A 19,377-nucleotide genomic window follows, 5' to 3' on the forward strand; every position below is an offset into this window, starting at 1 on the left:
TGATACTCCTATCCAGAGTAACTCACAATGAGTGAGAGCAATCTACAGTGAATAAGACTAAAGCTCAGCAGAACATGTGTTGTGTATTGGATGAGCTTTCTAAAAAGGTGGCAGTAAGCATGTTGATTTTTGTTGAGAGATTTTGCACAAAGTTGAGTGTTTCCTCAATAGTAATTGCTGACCTGCAATGATAAATGTCTACAAACATTAGTGCGTAGCCAGTAGCTTAATGTGATGTTCTTGGAAGGAGTGGATATTCAAGCCTGTTTGTTGTTTGTTTTTCAGGGTGTTTTCTCCAAGTGACTAGCGATGATTAAAGCCAAGATAGATACATCAGCCTGTCAACCCCAGTATGCAACACAGCATAATATGTCTCATCTACTGTAGTACTGGATAATGATGATGACACATTTGCCCAGCAGTAGCCCATAGAGAAATAATCTACTGAAAAACCTACTGGTATCAAAAGAGAACTCTATAATGTGACCTACTCTGTGAAGAGGGTCAGTGCAATTTGAAGCTCAAAATGATGTAAATTGGCTCAAAAGCACTGGATGAAAGTTCCTTACATAATGATTATATGGCATTGAGAATCATTATGACAATCAGACTATTTCAACTGAGTTGAAACTAATACAAGGGCACGGCATACTGTGCATGATCACTAAACATTATGATGTACTGCTGTTCAAAAACAATTTTTTCATATAATTAAAAATATTTCCAGCAGTTGGATAAGAGACAATAATTTTCTTGCAACCTGAGATCTTTCAACCATACATATAAAATGTATTAACTTCTATAATTAGTCTTTTGTAGCCTATGTTAGGAGCTTGTGCTTTTGCCTAAGCCGTGGCTCTTGCTTTCAGGGAATGCCAGACCGTGCCCATATCTATGACCATGTCCAGTAGCAGTGTTAAAACCATCCGCTCCCCTTCACCCCACAACTCACCCAGAATGCCCACAGCCAAGTTCTCCACCAATCAGAGCAGGAGAATGCGCTGTGTTTGGCACCGCTTTGAGCAAGGGCTGCCTAGCAAATGGACAGCTGCTATGAACCGAGTCACGAGCAAAGACTTTCTCTCTGTCTCACACACATATGCTCACACACACAGACACACAAACTGAGCATGTAAACAAATTTTAGCTAGCTTCCGTTCCCTCCCATTAGGCTCTTTGCCCACTGAACGCCCTCCTTCAGGTTGGCCACAACACAGCTGCTGATGTCCGAGGACAGAGTTGAAGGCCAGAACAACAGTCTGTGCTTTGGACCCGAACTGTCAGACTAGTATTCCACACAACACCATTATGCTACAACATGCCAGACCAAGATGTGGTTCTGAGACTTTCTGGGTTGGACTGTTTTAAATCCAAACATGTATAAAATGTACATTAATTATTTTGTGTCCAGCCACGTATGCACAGTAGACGGTTGTATCAGAATGGGTGCAGAAGATGTGAGTAAGTGTGCATTGTATGGTGCACATTCAATACAGGACTTGTGCAGGCTGAACAGTTGATACATTTGGTACATATTAGCATTCAGCTTTGATTTACTGTCAGTTACTACTCGCTGTTACTTGGCTAAAATGTAATGTCATATGTGATGTTTAGAGAACAGCACTAAAACCTACTCCTCTTTAAAATCCATTGTGATTACCAATATTCATTATTCGAGAGAGATAAGGGCAATGACACTGGCACAGTGAGAACTCAGGCACCCTCAATACAGCAATCCAGCCCACATTCAATGAGTGTAGAGTGCGAGCCATAAAGACAATGTAATTCTGCCCATTAGGATATATCATGGCCACATAATGCAAGGAAATTATACATACATAGGCAGGAGGGTAAGGACAACAGCTAGCGGTGTTGTGGTCTTACATGTCATCATCTCTCTTTCTCATATCATCCCTGTTAATTTTATGACATATAATCTAAAAGTAAAAGATAAAAAAAGAGTCTTGTTATACACAGCCAACACTGTATGTAACTAAAAAGTTAAATGCAACCTGTTTATTCCCCCAGAGTTATTAATACGTTTTCAATTAGGTGAAGTCACATCATGGTTAACAGACAGACTGGCCATAGTAAGCATCCCCTTTGCTCTCTGAATGCCTTGTGCTGCATTAATTTCAGGCCTCAGCCTCTCTCCCCTCCAAACTTCAGGGCCCATTTCATGGACGCTCAATAAAGTCCATCGAGCTTCAGGAATAGGAGCAGTCGGAGATGTAACCAACTTTGCATTGATTTCATGTTTTAATGAATCTCCCGGTGTTCTTTTCAACATGGGGACTGGCATTCTCTCTTCCTCTGACAAGCAAATCTTCCCCTCTATAAAAAAAAAAAAGCGGGTCTAAGACAAATCAGTTTCAACACACTCATATATGATAATATACATATGATTACATCCACACTTATAATCTTAAATCCCCACTGACATTTGACATAAAGGAGTTTGGTTGAAATGTAGAACCGTGCAAAAAACTGTTGAGAGATGGTCTCAGTTTTGCTCTGGGCAAGGTAAGGAGAGCCTTCACTGAGTGACCACTCTGAGCAGGAGAAAGGGCCTGCAGTCAAATGGAGCGGTGAGTAAGTGAGAGGATGTTGGTAATGAATGCCACTGTGGTCACTCTCATGCCTGGCATCTCTTGGCCCTTCCTTCTCTGGCCTTACTAACCCCCCTAGAAACACTCTGTCCTCTATCCCCCCCAACCCCCCACCTAAACTTTGCCTAGGAGTGATACATACACACACATATGCACACACACACACACACACACACACAAGCACATTCTTAATGATGCACAGGGCCTAAAATAAAGCCCACACTCTAATCACGCTCTTTCATAATCGTCTCTCGGGGAGTTTCCTGTCCAGTGAGAATTGTCACGATCAACATGTTCCCCTCCTTATCATGAAAACACTTTCCATTTTTAGCCTCTCGGAACTCTCTTCTACAGCTTAATTTACATTTTACGATGAACCTCTGTTCAGGTTTACAGCTTTATTCTTGAAATGCCACCCGATGGTTCGGTATATGGCACTTAATTTACATTGTATTGTGGCATTTCTCTCACGCTCCCTAAGACATGTCACATTACTGTATATGGTTGTATCAATGCAGTTACAAAGTCATGCTCATGAGGTTGGAGTTTGCCTGCGCCCACAGCCATGTGCGGTCATGCGATTGATTGGTTCCTGCTGTGCCAACAGATAATCAATATTTCAGCTATGTCACCCTCTCTGTAGCCACTAATCTGCCATGTAATGACCCATTCTCCTCACTCCTGCTCTATACCCAGTCTTTATCCTGTATCGTTCTTCCCACAGACACAAGTCACTACCAGTGAGGAGAAAATATCATCTTGTACCAGGTGTTTTGTCTAATAGCCTAATGTTTCCCACAGAAGAGGGCTGGTGCAATTACTCTGTCCAGAGTAGGAAATTAGACCTTTGAGTAGCTGTGAATTTTGTTGTCAGAGAGCAGAGGATTACTGGGCAGGGTCCTACTGGTCAAGGAATACGTTGCGGCCGGTTACCATAGAAATAGAATTGTAATTCCATGGAGGTAACAACGCTGTGGCCTCCTAGGAGTTGTCCACATCCATGAGACATATAGATATCAAAGGGACATAAGTAGGAAGGGGTAATACATTTTATCCCAGTGATGTTACAGTACACAGGGGACATGCTAAAGAAGTCACAAATCAATATTGTCTTGATTAGTTTTCCCCCACTCCCTTCCTGACGAAAAACTGAAAATTGTCACATGTAGCCGGACAATAAATTCAACACCTCCTGGCTGTTGTGAGCGTCAGGGACGAGGCAGCTGTGCCATAATGAACTACTTTACTCCACGCTGGAGGCCAGTACAGCGTTTTGCACTACCTGACCTGCCAGGTTCACTGAGTATGACGACGATCAAATTAGCTCTCCATGACATATTATGGGCTAATTCATATTCAGAGATTCTGCAGTGCAAATATGATTAGCTGGCTTACTTTTAATAGTGCTAATCTTGGAGGAATAGGCAGGTGCACCGTTTCTCCTGGTCTGGACTAATAAATATAATAATAATAATTATATATAATAGATAAAATAATATAACAGATGATACATATATTAAATAATAAACTTTATTTTTACACTTTTCAAAACAAAGTACTAAGTGCTTTACAGAGTCAATAAAAGGCTTTACAGTATCATTAAAATGGAGGACAAAGCATAGCAGAAACAGCATAAAATGAACACACAAAAGGCAATTACACACCAAACAAAAAACATTAAGATAGAGATAGGAGGAGAGGGGGAAAGTCCTCTAGAATCAAGAATAAAAGACGGGATACATAGCTCGTAAAATAACATATAAAACATAAGAAGAGCAATAAAGTGGGAAATTATGCAAAAGCCTGTTCATGAGGATACTGATTTGGCTAGCTTTAGTTTCTCGGGCAGGGTGCTCCAAAGCCCAGGCACCCTGACAGGAAAAGCACAGTCACCTTTAGTATGTAACCGGGAGTGTGGAGCAGCCAGGAGAGCCCTGCCTCAGGACCGTAGGCTGTGCGTCAGCTCATGGGAGTTTAAAGGTCAGCGATGTAGGCTAGACCACGTTATGCTAGATCACATTGAGCCTTGCAGAGTTTTCTTTAAATCAGTTCTGAAAACTAACCGGCCACCAGTGAAGTGAGGCTAAAATGGGAGAGCAAGAGTAGCGGGAGTTACAGTAGTCTAGATGAGATGAGATAAAAGCATGGATAACTTTCTCAAGGTCTGTGAAGGATAGAAAGGACTCAGAATTCTGACTTTTTGGAGATTGGCCTGTAATTGCTCAGGGCAAGGGGATAAATAAAAATAAAAACTATGGATTTATGGTCCAATACACAGATATCTTCTATGTCCAAGTCATTTGGAATGAAACCTGACTTACAATATGACTTTTAGAGTGAGTGGGCTCATTAACAGATTGAACAAAAATAAAAGATTCAGAAAATCACGGGCAGGGATAAGAGTCGGACAGCAAACATGGATATTAAAATCATCAAGAATGAGTATGTACAGGCATGATAAGTGAGTAGTTAGGACAATTCTTCAATGAAAGCACTGTTTGGTTTTTGCGGCTTGTAAACCAGAATACACAGAAGAGTGGCCTTGCCAGTAACCAAGAAGCTGAGATGTTCAAAAGAGGTGAAGTTGCCATGGGAAACAGGAGGACATTTATAGTCATGAACTAAGTTGAGGGTTACATTTATGAGGACAAATCTGAGCGTACATCTATGTTTGTGTTACCTTACTACAGTTCATTAGTCTGGTATGTTACTTTACCTGGTCCCACTCCAGCTAGTTTATGATCCTCATCACTCATGCCACAGTTATGTAACAGCACTAGACTGAGCATTTCATCATGCTTTGCAATTGGACTGTGGGCCTTTTTTTCCTTGTAAGGACTGCATGTTTCATTATTTATACCCTTGCATAGCACAGATCTATGTGGAGTATAAGCCTATATGGGTTGAGTATTAAAATGGGGCCGACTTCCTGCATTCAGGAGGAAGTGCAGCATGTGTGTGCCAAACTGTCATCAAAAGAGCCACTTTTAGAGGGATAAAGCCTGTTTCCAAGTCAAAGCATCCATTCCTCTGTAGCTCAGCGGCATTAATGGAGCAGTGGGACTTAGAGTAGTGCCTCAGAGTTGTTCCCCCTTCTACCATCCATTAGTTGGAAATTGTGTTGACTTTGAAACTACTTTCTATATATCAAGGTAGAAAGGTTTTTAGAATTTTGTGCGAAAGAATAGATTTCATTACAGTCTAAGCTTTTTGTCACTGTGTTTACTGACAAAACTGCATGGGAACGTGTGTGTGTGTGTGTTATGTGGTTTTTAATACTTCCTTGTGGGTTTTAAGATTATTTAAGGATACTACCCTTTGTTAATTTTCTGAAGTAGCCTATATTTATCGGCGCATCAAACCGGATAGTTCTAGAACACAGTCAGCTCCAAATGAGGCAAGTAAAGTGGTATGACTTCAGATGCCTCTACTGTCTGTTTCTATTTTTAAAAGGTCAGAACAGTGTGTATTCAGTGCTTCATAAACACCAAGCTGATAGATGATCACTGAGTGGTAAAGAACGCTTTTAAGGGGAGAGGTGGGACCTGCTGTTGGTAAAAGCTCCATCCGCAGAACGCATCACTTTACAGGCCTCTAGACCTGGAAGGTATGAGCACATGGGATTGAGTAACGGCATAAACAGGAGGACAAAATTAAAGTTTCATTGTTGCAAAACTTAGAATAGCACTATTTAAGCATATTTCTGGTGTGACATTTAGAATGACCTCGGCAAAGAGTAAAGACAAAATAATTAAAACTGAAAGCTAGAGACAAAGAAAGTCATCCGTTTACCAACAAAAAAGAACACCTTAATTGCAGCCATCTGTTCGGCACTCCTAGCAAGCAGTGTGTGTCCTGGCCGGGATGCAGTGCGGTGCAGCCACCTCTAAACAGGATCCTCCCCTGAGACCTGTTACCGTAGTCACTTTCCATCACACAGATAAAAAACACTGATCCTAACCTTGGGGGAATGCACCCCTCCTCCTGCTGATGCCTCTGTAGTGATGGCCACAGGCAGCACCGCTACCGTCGCTGCCCAGAAAAACAGGAGCTCTGAGGGAACCCTTGGTATTTGTCTCAATCAGCCGAGACAGGGTTGCCAGCAGTGATGACGGGGTTAGTGTTCGGTGGCTGCAGTGGGATAAGCCTATTTTTTTACAGTCTATGGGATACACAGAGGAATTATATCGATTCACAGACGCACAAATGCACAAACACTACTTGAGGTTTCCCTCAGATACTGGAGTTTATTGCTCATTTTGTATTGGGGTTTAGGTATTTTAGGATTGCTCATTGTAGCTACAAACCGCTATATCCCTAGACTTGCTAACATAATCAAACAGGGATGAAATTGCCAAACAGGATGAATCAGGATGACTAGGGGTCACTGAGTGGAGCATAACACTGATGAAGCAGGTATCATATAACGCAACTGACGCAAAAAAAAATCCACCAGTGTTGTATTTGGTGGATTACATCAGAATTTTGCAGCAAAACTACTGTTAGTCATATTTGACTACTTTGACTGTTTCCAGCCTTGTAACAAACTTTTTAATTTCTCTTTTTTCTTTAATTATGTCAACTCTGGATTTGGGTGGTTCTCTGGAGACCACAAATTTGCAGATATAAGGTATAAGGTGATTTTCATTACATATATAAATCTCAGTCTTTGGAGGGAAGCTTTAAGACACACAGGTTCATCTGAAAAACACATCACAGCTGCACACACACACACACACACCTGTTATGTTGATATGAGTATCAGGACTTACTGTGCTTTGTCTCTCCCACAGAGACTGTCTCTCTTAGCACGTATTTCCACAACAATGCAATGGGAGATCTACCAGTGAGACTTCCCTGGAACAGTGAACATCCCCTGCCATTCTGAGCAGGTCATGAAAACATGCATCATTATCTTAGATACATCATTATCTCCCTTCTTATTGGATGACGACACTTGCACTGAGTTAACAGAATAACCTTATATGCTTCCTCTTTATGCATAACATACCAAATCTAAGCATACAGCACCACTGTATATATTATGCATGAATCTGTGCCTTTGGCAATATCCCCATCTAAGCATTGGCTACATAACAAAGATTTTTTTTAATTTTTGAAATGAGATAGAAGAAACAGAAAGAAAGAGAGGGTCAGAGAAGGAGAGGCACCTAACTCCCTTTCCCTATTTTATCACCCTGATATCTGCCATCTGTCCCATCAACACGTCTCCTCTTATACAACTAAGTAACAAATTAGACTGGAAACATTTTACTGCCCATAATTCATTCATGAGGGCTCTTCCCGTGCAGTGAGATGTGACTGCGGTGGGGGAATAATTAATTGGCTCGTGGGGGTGTCCATGGGGAGATGTCAGACATGGAGAATCAACTCTTGCCAGGACAGCTTTACAACTCATACAGTCTCATACAACTGTACTATTCTGTAATATACTCATAAAAATGATACATCCATAATTATTTGCTTGCAATGGACAAGTGTAACTAACCATTGAACATTGCTGAGTATGACCAATCTTGTTGCACTAAACATTAAATTTAAAGACTATCATGATGAAAAAATTAGTAACACAATGCATTCCTGCATTATAATTTGATTTCTTTTAGATTTTTATGAGCTTGTTTTGGCTGTTCATGCTGCCGTGGGAGAATATGAATTATAAACAGTGGTGATCTCAATTGCTCTAGAAAACGTCATACCCAGTTCTCATCAGTAGAGGGGAGTGTTGTAATGAATATGTCCATTCATGAAGCTTGACATAGCCTCAATGGGATTCATTCAACAAACCTTTGATGATGAGCTCCTTATGTTGTATTGTCTGGATAAGAGATATATACTTTACACTACAATATAAATACAATTGACCATCATTCCAAAGCATATTATACAATTCTACATGCAGTATGTTTTAAACTTAAATGAAAGTTCAAATTTTTATACAAGAACTGGGAATTGTCATGGCTAGACATCAACTTAATATTGTGCAATTTATAGTCTCTGCGGGAGTCCTCTGTAAATAGCTGTGTTTACACTTGGTGTGTTGGTTCAAGTTGTTGCAATGTTAGTTTCCAAGTAACTGTTACCAAGGCTATTACTTTTCTGTATGCAGCAGTAAGTTGGAAAGTGCACGCCTTTGACTTCACTGATTCAATCCAGTCTGTTTTTTTCCACTACATGTAATTCTACATTTGATTTTGAATATTATTTCATGATCAATCTGTTCAACAGTTTTATTGAACTCTGGCATACATTATGGAGATATTTCATAGGCTTCCTAACATATTTAGCAGAGCTATCAGCTATTCTCACAGGGGTGACAGAAAGTTTAAGAGTAAAAATAGGACAATTACAGTTACTACATTTCAAGATATAACTTGTAAGCCTAATTCTGAGGAGAGTAGGCAACAGAAATATATGGTCAATCTGTCCTTTCATTGTCCCATACGAAAATGTGTATACAATTTCACTCATATTTCAAGTACACTCAGCAATCACTGACTGACCCAAGGGTGGAACTACATCACTGGTGGGGGACAACATGTTTACTATTTATCTCTATGCCAGTATGCGTTTCCCCGTGTGGAACTTGTTAAACAAGCACAACGTTTGAAACCATTCATTCATCTCCGCTCTCTCCTGCTGCTGTCATGGCAACCTGTGTATGACTGGCAGAAAACAGACTGCAGTCTCAGAGCTCCAGTCAACCTGGATGGTTTAGGAAAGAACAGACTCTTGGGCAGACGAAGAGTTGAGCTAAGAGGCCCGAAACTGATACTGAGAGGCCAGGCCAGCCACAAACAGTGAGGTACGTCAGAGAAGTCTGAGGCCCATGGTCAGCTAACATGCTGTTTACATTTGTCTGATTAATACCAAACCTCATCACTTATGCAAAATGATACAAGACTCAAAGGTGTTTGTGTGAGAGTAGCATTACCACTTTGTCTGTCTGTCTATTGATTTGTCTTTACAGGACCGTGATGCAGCACTTGGCTTACCAACCCCTGCTTCCCACTGGGAACAAATACCTTCAGCAGAAATGGGACAAGGCTTCATATGATATGCACAGGAGAAAGGTTAGGCATGATGTGTGATGCTTTGGGTTATGAAGTGACTAAATCTGTTGTCATTTACCAAATGATATTCCAATTATTATGCCATACCCCTCAAGCCTTTGTTATAGTTACAAACCATGCAGTTAGATGTTGGATTTAGTATTATCCCATCATTCAATGTCTTCTGTCAAGGTGAAATCGGCCAAACCAACATTAAACACAACTCCACCAAGGACCTACGGTCACCTATCTGTCAAGCTGAAGAAGCAGAAGGTGGTTATGGGAATTTACATTTTATGTTTTCAGATAAACTCACATTATGTCCACAGGGTGGCAGCAAACGTTTCAGAAACTGCCCACTGGAGCCTCTATTTATTAGACAATAATACCTCAATAAATTACAATGATGTTTTGGGATTTTTTTTAATCTTTTAGCTTAGTTAAATTTAGGTTGTTTGCACAGTGAAAATGCAGATGTTAAGTGATAAACACAGTGATAAAATGCTATAATAAAACAATGGAAAGGAGAGAATAAAGTACTAATTTCTTCCTGTGATAAAAACACTAAGGGACTTATAAAAACTACAAGGTAACTGTTGTGTAGACCTCAAACATGCTGATATGTCAGGGATTGTGTTGTTGTTTCTGTTCCTAAACACATCTGTAGCTACACTGGTCCAATGAAATAATGGCCACGCATCATACAGATGTCTTTTGAAGTTTTATTTTGTCTCTCTCTCTCTTTCGTCAGCAGACACCGTGAAAACTACAAGAAAATAAAAGATATAAAAGGTTCAAAATATACATCTCTGTCATTTTAAAGTCTCTCAAGTTAGTGTCCATTGATATACAGGCTCAAACACGGTAGCACAACAGAAATGTGCTGATATCAAATAAAATTACTGAAAACATATCACATTGTCCATGTAAAGGCACATCAACAAACATAATACACAAATGAAAACAAATGAAAAACTATTACCGTGTGCGCCTCTTGGACCACGTGCAGAATAGGGTTATCTGGGCCGCATGTCTTTCCTCTGCAGTCATGCTGGTTCTGACCCATAATGCCCTGGTCTTGCCCTTAACTAAACTCTGGTCACGTGACCCGTTACACTCTACATTAAATAAACCTTACATAAAACGCACTACATTTTTAACCAAACATTATTTTAAGGTGGTATATTTTAGACACATTTTTTATCAATGTTACCCTTTTAACATCATATTTATAATACATTTTTAAAGACTGTATGAACTTAAATAATCATGAATTTATGACAAACATAAAATAAACATCTCAAGGAAACATGTCGCTAAGACAGTTACACTCCCACCAAATTACTATGATTTATGATAACCTGTCTACAAATATTTGAATAAATCTAGTAATTTCAGAACCAAATAGTTGGTATCTGTAAAAAACTCAAGACTGATACTTTAAACTCTCCACACAGGTAGGTGTTTAGAGATTAGTTCCATTGGAACACATCTTAGTTGTTTTCTACAAGTACAACTAATTTATGAATAGGACGTTCAAGAATGGATGGATTAATGAGTCGTTGACCCTCTTTTCCTAGCCTTCTATTTCCTATTTGTATTGTAGCTTTTCGCACCAGTCCATCTTCATCTTTACAAACATCAAGTACTCTTCCAAGTCTCCACTCATTGCGGGGAATCCCTTCCTCTTTGACAATGACAATATCTCCAATCTTCACATTTCGTCTTGAAGAGTGCCAGCGTTGTCTGAGGGTGATGTTTGATAGATATTCTTTCCTCCATCTACTCCAGAATTGCTCTGTTAGATATTGTACTCTGCGCCACCTTTTCCTGGCATACAGATCTTCTGCCACAAATTTTCCTGGTGGAGGCAGCGGAACAGAGGCTTTCATGGTAAGTAAATGGTTTGGGGTAAGTGGCTCTAGGCCTTTGGGATCATTGATGCTGTCAGTGGTGAGTGGGCGGCTATTTATTATTGACATGGCTTCATAGAAGAATGTTCTTAAAGAAGCATCATCTAATCTTCCAGCGCTCTGTGAGAGGACCCAGCTTAGGACGCTCCTAACTGTCCTGATCTGCCGTTCCCAAACACCTCCCATGTGACTGGCATCAGGTACGTTCATAGTGAAGTCACATTGTTTTTCGGCCAAGTAAGCAGTCAATCTGTCTTTGTCCACTTCTTTTAAAGCCTTTGTCAGTTCATTTTTCGCCCCAACAAAATTTGTCCCTTGGTCCGATCTGATTTGTCTTACAGCTCCACGGATAGCTATAAAGCACCGCAAAGCATTTATGAAGGCATCAGTTGTTAGATCTTCTAGTATTTCTATGTGAATTGCCCTCGAGGATAGACAGGTGAATATGAGACCATATCTCTTACACTCTTTACGACCTTGCTTAGTGTGAAACGGTCCAAAACAATCCATCCCACAGTAGGAGAATGGTGGCGAGGGATCAACGCGGTTAGCAGGTAGATCCGCCATCTTTTGCGTTTCTGTTGGCCTGCGAGCTCTCCTGCACGTAACGCATTGTTTAATGTGGTTCGCCACAACTTTGCTGCCACCAACAACCCAGTAACCATTTGCTCTCAGCTCATTAAGGGTTTGTCCTCTGCCTTGGTGCTGAGTTTTTTCATGGCAGTAATCTAAGATCAGACGTGTAACCACACCATCTCTTGGTAGGATTACTGGATGCTTCAAGTCGAGAGGTAAGGAAGCCTTCTTCAATCGCCCTCCCACCCTGAGAACACCATCTTGCAATACTGGGTCAAGCTGGAACAATTGATGGCTATGTGGTAGTTTACCATGACTCAGTATTCGTATTTCCTCTTTGAAGGCATCTTTTTGAGCCAATTTTACAAGCACAAGACTGGCCTTTCTTCTGTCTTCGACATTTATGGGTTCTGCTGTTTTGGCTCTTTTTGCTAGTCGCTGGATCCGAGCAACAACATTCAGTGCTGTATGCCAGTTTGAGAACCGTTTAAGTCTCTCCAAAAAACTGTCCTCTTTTACTACTTTTGTTTGTAGTACTTGTGTTGTTTTGACTTCAGGATCGCCCACCAGAAGCTCTGGAGTAGATTTTGGTATGACAATCTCTCTTTCCCACAGGAACTTGGGTCCAGTAAGCCAATTTGAACTAATCAACTCTGCCACCTTGAGGCCTCTGGAAGCGTGATCCGCCGGATTCCGATCAGTGTCGATATAGTACCACTGTGCTGGGTCTGTTGTTTCTCTGATTCTTTGGACTCGATTTGCAACGAAAACGTGAAACCTTCGGGCTTCATTGTTAATGTAACCCAAGACTACTTGTGAATCTGTCCAAAAATACTCTTGGTCAATTTTGAGCTCCAGCTCCTCCTTTAGCATACTGCTGACTGCTGAGGAGACCACTGCAGCAGTTAACTCCAGCCTTGGTATGGTTACAACCTTTGAGGGTGCAACCCTTGCCTTACCTATGACTAAGGAGCAATGCACTTTGTCTTCACTCACCACTCGGATATATGAACACTGACCGTACCCATGGCTACTCGCATCTGAAAAGTGATGCAGTTCAATTCTCTGGACCTTCCCTAGGTTTTCAGGAGCAAAGCATCTTGGAATCTGGAGTTTTTGCAGATTCTCTAGATCATTCAGCCAGCTCTCCCATCGTGGCTTTAATTCTCCTGGCAGTGGTTCGTCCCATCCAATTCCCTTTTGGCACATTTCCTGTAGTACTTTCTTTCCCAGTAGGAGGAAGGGAGCCAGGAAGCCTAGTGGGTCAAACACAGAGGCTACAGTTGAGAGGATTCCCCGCCGTGTTGCTGGTTTCTCATCCAGGGCAACTTTAAAGGAGAAGGTGTCACTGTTCACACTCCACTTTACTCCCAACACGGTCTGGACTGGGAGTTCATCATAATTGAGATCTACATCCTGAACTCCACTAGCTCGTTCACTGTCAGGAATTGACTCCAAGACTTCTCTGTTGTTGGAGATGAACTTGTGGAGGTGTAATCTCCCTTTTGCACACACATTTTGCGCTTCTCTCACTAGTTTGATGGCCGTGTCCACAGATTCTACACTGATGAGGCCATCATCAACATAGAAATTCTTTTTGATGAAGCTGGCTGCTGCAGAATACTCCTTTTCATTTTGGCTTGCAAGATACTTCATTCCATAATTTGCGCAGCCAGGAGAGGATGCTGCTCCAAAAAGATGGACCTTCATGCGATATTCTTTTGGCTCTGAATTCGTATCGCCGTTTTCCCACCACAGGAACCGCAAGTAATCTCTGTCTTCTTGGCTTACATGGAATCTGTGGAACATTTTTTCTACATCACAGATGACTGCGATTGGGTGTTTGCGGAATCTGCAGAGCACTCCTGTCAGCCCATTTGTGAGATCAGGTCCAGTTAGTAAATGATCATTCAGAGCCGTGCCATCATACTTGGCAGAACAGTCGAACACAACCCTAATTTTTTCTGGTTTTCTAGGGTGATAGACCCCTTGGTGAGGAATATACCACACATTTCCTGCCTTTGGTTGGTATTCAGCTCTCTCCGCATCTCCATCCTTGAAGACACCTTCCATAAATTTAATGTAGTCATCCTTAAATTTGGAATTTTTCTCAAGTTTCCTTTTCAGGTGCTTCAGCCGCACCAGAGCCAGCCGCTTATTTTCTGGCAGTTGTGGGCGTGTCTTAAAGGGGAGGGGCATTTCCAGGTGCCCATCTGTATTCTGGTGTATTTTTTCATTCAGTAATTGCATGAACTGTATGTCATCTTGTGATATGCTCTTTTCCCCAGGGTTTGTATCTTTGAAGTCTGATTCGAGGGCTCTGATGACAGTGGCTGGTGTCAATGGTGGAAGTTCCTTGACAGATACACGATGGCACAGACCTGTCACTTCTGTTGACTTTGCGACCCGTGGTGAGCTACCGACAATGCTCCAACCCAGGTCAGTCTTGATGGCGTACGGCTCATCATCACCTCCTGTGATGACTTGTCGTGGTGCCAATGCTCTGGAGCAGTCGTAGCCTATCAGGAGTCCGACCTCACAATCCATCAGCTCTGGTATTTCCTGTGTTATTCTGTTCAGATGTTTCCACCTTTTGGCAGTTTCAGGGATAGGAATGTGGGAACGTTCAAGTGGGATGAAATCTCTGGTATAGGCAGGTGGCAAGTTGATAAAGCTTTGTGAGGCAAACCCTCTAACTCTAAGCCCACTAACTCTTTCACTCTGGATAATGGAATCTTTTCCCATCATAGTGGTAAGCTTTAACTTGACTGGCTCTAAACCTGCCCCCGTCTTCTCACATACCTCTTTGTCTACAAAAGTGTTGCTGCTCTGTGTATCCAGTAGGGCATACACTAAGGTCTCTGTTTCAGGGGTGGTGGTTGAAGAAATCCATACCGGCACTATCATGGATGTGCTCCCACCATCGCCTCTGTCTACACAGCAAGAAAGGGAAGATGTGTTTTCTTCCGCTTGCATCACATGAGAAGAAGATGTGTCAGCAGCAGCAGAAGGACGGTCTTCATGAAGTGGTGTTGGATGATGTTTCTTACATATGCCACAAGTAGCTTTATTCTTGCAATCTTTTGAATTGTGTCCTCTCCTAAGACAGCCAAAGCACAACTTATTGTCAAATATGAACCTTCTCTTGTCCTCCACAGGCTCATTGGCGAACTTCTGGCATTTGTGGATGGAGTGTCTTTCGCCACAACACATGCATGTGACTGGGTTTGAAGATGAAACTGAAGTGTTTACTTTCTTGTATCCGTTTGACTCTTTTGAGCTGTTCTCCACAGCACTGTATGTTTTCATCACTGTACTTGATTTATCTGACGCTTTCACATTTGTGATGAACGCATTAGCCTTTGAGCGCTTTATATCTCTAGATGGCTTTTCTTCAGTAGGCTTCAAGGCATGAAAGGATGTTACAGGATTACATGCAATCTCTGCTTCTTGTGCCATAAAATCAGCAAACTCCTTGAAATTAGGGTATTCCTCTGTTTGTCGCAACTGCTTTGTGACATGACGATTCCAGCGAGAGGTCACCCAATCAGGGAGTTTTTGGAGCATCTTTTGATTCTCTTCACAGTCATTTAACACCTGAAGCCCTTTGATGTATGGCATGGCATTATTGCAGGCTGTCAGAAAATCACTGAATTGTCTCAGTTTTACTGACTCCCTCGAGCCAATCTTTGGCCAGTTATTCAGTTTTTCTCTAAATGCGCGCTGGATTACAAAAGGGTGGCCATACCGAGCATTCAATGCCTCCCATGCTTGGTCGTAGGCTTCCTCATCCTTTCTGTAGAAGCTTCCTTCCAATACTGATCGCGCCTCACCACTGATGTATTTTTGTAGGTAGAACAACCTGTCAGCTGGATTTGTGCATCGCCGTTCTATCAATGCCTTGAAACTTGTGCTCCACTCTAAGAACTTAAGTGGATCCCCTGAGAAGACTGAGGGCTCGGGTGCAGGAAGTCTGGTGAGAACCATTGTGTCATGTAGGGCTTGTGCTAACGATGCTTCATTGTTAGTATTGTTTGTTTGTTCATTGTTATTGCTCTTACATGTTTGTTCCCTTTTGATTTCTTTATAAGGTACTGGAGGACAATTGGCCACCTCACTGCCAGCTATTCTACTTTCATCACAGGCCTCACCTGAGTCAGCTTCAGAGTATGCCTTAAGCTTAGCAGCTATTACTTGAAGATCTCTCTGATTTTCCAGTCTTTTAAGTTCTTGCTTTTGTGTAGCGATTGCCTCCTCCATCTTCATTTCGGCCTTCTTTGCAGCAAACTGTGCAGCACACTCTGCTCTTTTTGCTATGATGCTTTGCTGTTCTAATGAACAGCTTGAGTGGTGGCTACGAACTGTTGATTTGGAGACTGTTGTTCCAAATATTGACTGGGCATACTCTCTGTCGAGCACCATACGAAGTCGTGCATTTTCTGCCTTAGCATCAAACTCCTCTTGCCCCACTTCACTCATGCGTACTTTCATTAGCCCCATCAAATCTGCTGTTACTGCTGTGCAGGAATCCATCTTTCTTCTAATCTCAGTAGAAGGTGCCAATTGAGATCGCATATTTTCATACACATCTCTCACTTGTGTTTCCAGCTCTTCAACAGCATCCATCATGCCACCCAAGTCTAGGTCAGAGCACTCATCCTTAAGTTTGGTACGTGTAGCTCTAACTTGTTCTTTCCAGCTTTCATATAGCATGATGAATTTACTCTCCCTCTGAGAAGCTTCTTGTTGCTTCAGCTCCAGCATTTTGGGGTTAACTTTCTCTCCCGTGAAGATTTCCTGGGTTCGACTCTCCTTGAAGTGGTGGAGGTAGGCTCCATCATTGCTATTCGGTGTATTTCTATTTTAGCATGAATATCACCTATGAGTGACTCTAATCTCTTCCTTTCAACATCATCAGTTTGTGATTTTAATTGTTCACTTAACCTAGTCAATTCTACTTGAAGGGACTCAATTTGTTCACTAACTTCACTACCTTTTTCTCCGTGAACTGACATTGTACATGTTTTAGAAAAAGCACTGAATCTATCACCAAGTTATTGCTAAATATGCATATAACCTTTGCAACTATGTAATTGTCAGTGCAATCCAAGTACTAATATTTAGTAACTATTTACTCAAATAAACCCCCTAATGCACTTCTTTTGGGTATGCATTTGAACTCTCTGATCAAAAACACCATTAGAACATTCATAACAATACCACTAGTAAAACAGGAACAACAATTAGGCTGTAATGATAGATCAATTACTTTTCTCATTAATAAACCAGTATTTTTTCAAATTTACAAATGTCCATAAAGTTGTAGAGGTAGCACAGTCAAACCTGCTGCCGTCTGCAGAGCCGCACTCTTCTGCCTGAAGACAGCAATGGAATGAAACAGACACTGCACGCTGAAGCCTGTAGACAGGATATTTGCAGAGCTGTAGCCTACGCTGGTAAACGTCGCCCTCTCTTGGTGAAATCGCGGTACTCTCAACCCGACGGTGTCAGGAGCCGACACTCCCGTCTTCTCCCGTGAATCAGCAAGCCTCTTCGTCAACGTTCTCCGGCCACACGCTGCCCCAGCGATCGTGCTTCCTTCTCTCTTCTTCCCGGACATGCGCCGTTCATTACTTTGAACTCTCGGCCATGCTGGCGGTACGTTTTCACTGTAGCTACACTGGTCCAATGAAATAATGGCCACGCATCATACAGATGTCTTTTGAAGTTTTATTTTGTCTCTCTCTCTCTTTCGTCAGCAGACACCGTGAAAACTACAAGAAAATAAAAGATATAAAAGGTTCAAAATATACATCTCTGTCATTTTAAAGTCTCTCAAGTTAGTGTCCATTGATATACAGGCTCAAACACGGTAGCACAACAGAAATGTGCTGATATCAAATAAAATTACTGAAAACATATCACATTGTCCATGTAAAGGCACATCAACAAACATAATACACAAATGAAAACAAATGAAAAACTATTACCGTGTGCGCCTCTTGGACCACGTGCAGAATAGGGTTATCTGGGCCGCATGTCTTTCCTCTGCAGTCATGCTGGTTCTGACCCATAATGCCCTGGTCTTGCCCTTAACTAAACTCTGGTCACGTGACCCGTTACACTCTACATTAAATAAACCTTACATAAAACGCACTACATTTTTAACCAAACATTATTTTAAGGTGGTATATTTTAGACACATTTTTTATCAATGTTACCCTTTTAACATCATATTTATAATACATTTTTAAAGACTGTATGAACTTAAATAATCATGAATTTATGACAAACATAAAATAAACATCTCAAGGAAACATGTCGCTAAGACAGTTACAACATCTATCACATTAAGCTTGAAGAGCAGCGGATGATGACGATCCAGAGGGAAAACGACATGCTTCTGGAGAAAATATCATACATCATGCGCACCACTGGACAAACTGACAATAGGAATTACTATGAAAGGAAAAGGTTAGTTGAGTTTAGGACTTTGCATTTGCACTGGCATAAACATCAATGTAGGCAAAATCATATGTAGTGTTAAGTAAAAGCAACAAGTTGGATTACCAAATAACAAGATAGCCCTTGAAACTCAAAACGCACTATTGGAATGAGCAGCCCGTCTTTTCTCTTCACTGTAGCCTTGGCAGGGAGAGGCGACAGCTGGAGTTGCTCCGTATTACCGAGGAGAATCAGGTGATCCTGTTGCGTCTGAGCCAGTGCAGGCCTCACTACAATGTGAGGAGCTGGCATGAGGACTGGCTCAAGACTCTCAAGGTGATGGACAGCATTGGACGTTACCCACGAGGAAGGGCAAATGAGCAAAAGGTGACTTTTTTTATTTGAAAAATAAAGTAAGATTAATGCTGTTGTTTATCTCTCTATTGAAATAATCCATCACTTCTACACTATATTGTAATCTCAGTACATACCTCATAACATACCACAATGACCCTCTAAATTGTAAGTGTCATATTGATCTTTTATACCATGATAATGGTTACAGCTTTCATCCAACAGGGACATGAAAAATCTAAGAAGAGGAGCAGTGATTGTGAGAGTGAAGAAAAGACAGCGCTGATGCAACAGGACAAAGCTCTGAAAGCAACATGAACAATGGCAGAGCAGAGAGTGAGGAGAAGGAGGGGAAGAAAGAAACCAACAAGGAGGAGGAAGCAGGGACACAGATACACAAAGAGACAG

The 19,377-nt window shown here is 41.5% G+C and overlaps 1 protein-coding gene across 1 annotated transcript; it reads left to right on the forward strand.

The window, feature by feature from the left end:
- Nucleotides 1-9,607: 9,607 nt before the first annotated feature.
- Nucleotides 9,608-19,287, forward strand: cfap97d2 (CFAP97 domain containing 2). Its single transcript, XM_071513360.1, has 5 exons — nucleotides 9,608-9,703; nucleotides 9,875-9,955; nucleotides 18,527-18,654; nucleotides 18,825-19,002; nucleotides 19,195-19,287. Exons 1-5 carry the CDS (start codon nucleotides 9,608-9,610, stop codon nucleotides 19,285-19,287), a joined length of 576 nt encoding a protein of 191 aa, XP_071369461.1.
- Nucleotides 19,288-19,377: the final 90 nt, after the last annotated feature.

This window comes from Centroberyx affinis, unplaced genomic scaffold (assembly GCF_046629955.1).
Source record: "Centroberyx affinis isolate AG114_WGS23_722 - 3 ecotype Tasmania unplaced genomic scaffold, CSIRO-AGI_Caff_v1 ptg007038l_1, whole genome shotgun sequence".
NCBI lineage: Eukaryota > Metazoa > Chordata > Actinopteri > Beryciformes > Berycidae > Centroberyx > Centroberyx affinis.